The sequence below is a fragment of the Propithecus coquereli genome, unplaced genomic scaffold (genome assembly GCF_000956105.1).
Source record: "Propithecus coquereli isolate 6110/MARCELLA unplaced genomic scaffold, Pcoq_1.0 Scaffold357, whole genome shotgun sequence".
Classification (NCBI taxonomy): Eukaryota; Metazoa; Chordata; class Mammalia; order Primates; family Indriidae; genus Propithecus; species Propithecus coquereli.
Genome location: NW_012149252.1, coordinates 1,421,339 through 1,423,101, shown reverse-complemented (window position 1 = coordinate 1,423,101; position 1,763 = coordinate 1,421,339). Strand labels below are relative to the sequence as shown.

Genomic DNA, 1,763 nt, shown 5'->3' with positions numbered 1-1,763 from the left:
AAATATACATCAACAAGCTAGGATGGGTTCATTGTCATTGCCAGAAGGAAAATGTCATCATTGTCCAGTTGGTTTTGGGGGGATGATATGGAGAAGAAACTAGAAACAATAATGGTTTCGCAGTACTCAGTTTTTCACATGTGTACTTACTTCTTTAATATCTTTTTCTGGAATTCCGTGTACTCTGGCATAGAAATACAAATGTTCTTCCACAGTTACCAGGTCATCTAAGGCATCTTCTTGAGGACAGTAGCCAATTAATGAGTTGTGAGAGTCAACATGACCCAGAGATCTGAATGAGAGGATTGAAAACACAGATGAGTTTCAAAAGATTTATCTCTCCAGGCCCCCAAATGTTGGGAAGGTAGCTCTATTTTGGTCATGGGAGTTGGTGACTTTGATAAAAAAGGATAAAATAATCTCACTATCAGAGTCACACTTAAAGGTTTAAAAATTTCCACTCACTTTTAATAGTATTTTTCCTCCCCTGAGGATTTAATAATATAACCACAAAAGAATCTAAACTGTTCATTTTAATTATTTTTCTCATTTAAATATGTTGCACTCGGTAAGTTGAAGCAGTAGGTTTTCATACCCAGTCTTATTTCTGATCAGAATGTTTCCACTGGAAGGAATTATGTCTCCAGTCAGCATCTTGAATATAGTGGTCTTTCCTGCTCCATTCACCCCAAGAAGGCCAAAGCACTGATTTGAGGGGGGAAAAAAGATGTAAACCTTAGTCCAAACCAAAGAGGTGTTGCTATTGTATCTCTTCCCTCATTCTCCCTGGGTGAAATAAATTACCAAGAAAAATAAATCACTGGAATTATTCATGGATATTGTGCTTAGCTGGCACTTGGTAAAACTTTTTCTTTTAAAAAAAATGGATACTTATGTTATCTTTTTTTCTTTTAACCATCTGAACATTTGTTTATAAACACAGGACCTGTTTTACATATTGTTATAGTACCCCTCTATGTGACATGATAAAACACTCCACAAATAAGATCTGCTAACTTGACAAAGTAATTATATTTATAGATTTAAGATTATTCACACAAACTCACAACTTTACTGAATAAGCTACTGAAGCAATAATTTCTTTATACTGTCGAATAAATTGGATGCATGTAGTTTGCTGGACTGCTTGGAAAACTAAGGGAAACAGCCAAATTCTCTTTCTCTTTTCAAAGACGCCTTAATATTGCTGCTGTGAAAACAGCAAAGGTATAAATAAATAGATGCGGTTCTAGGACCTCACTTCTGAAAACTGATGTCTTTATGTTGCTTTTTGAAGAGGACTGGAAATGAAAGGCTGACGTCAGTAGCCTGAACAGGCTTCCTGACCAAAGTTCACCCCAGAGTGAACAGTGGACAGTAGTTGGTAGGACTGGTTGAATTTTCCCTGTCAAGAGGAAAATTCGTGGGGTAAATAATACGTGGACATATGTAAATTATATATACCGTTGGCCCTCTGTATTCATGGGTTCTGAATCCTTGGATCCAACAGACCTCGGATTGAAAATATTCAGGAAAAAAAAAAAGCATCTGTACTGCACATGAGCAGATTTTTCTTTTTCTTCCCTAAACAATACCTTATAACAACTATTTACATAGTATTTACACTGTGTTAGGTATAAATAATCTAGAGATGATTTAAAGTCTAGGGGAGGATGTGTGTAGGTTGTATGCAAATACCACACCATTTTATATCAGGGACTTGAGCGTCCATGGATTTTGGTATCTACAGGAGGTCATGAAAC

General features: G+C 36.2%; 1 protein-coding gene across 1 annotated transcript in view; it reads right to left on the bottom strand.

The window, feature by feature from the left end:
- The window catches only part of ABCA12 (ATP-binding cassette, sub-family A (ABC1), member 12), a 203,578-nt gene that overhangs the window by 21,064 nt on the left and 180,751 nt on the right, over positions 1-1,763 (bottom strand). Inside the window, 2 exon segments of the mRNA XM_012651460.1 lie at positions 151-292; positions 596-735. Coding sequence (XP_012506914.1) covers positions 151-292; positions 596-735 — 282 coding nt within the window.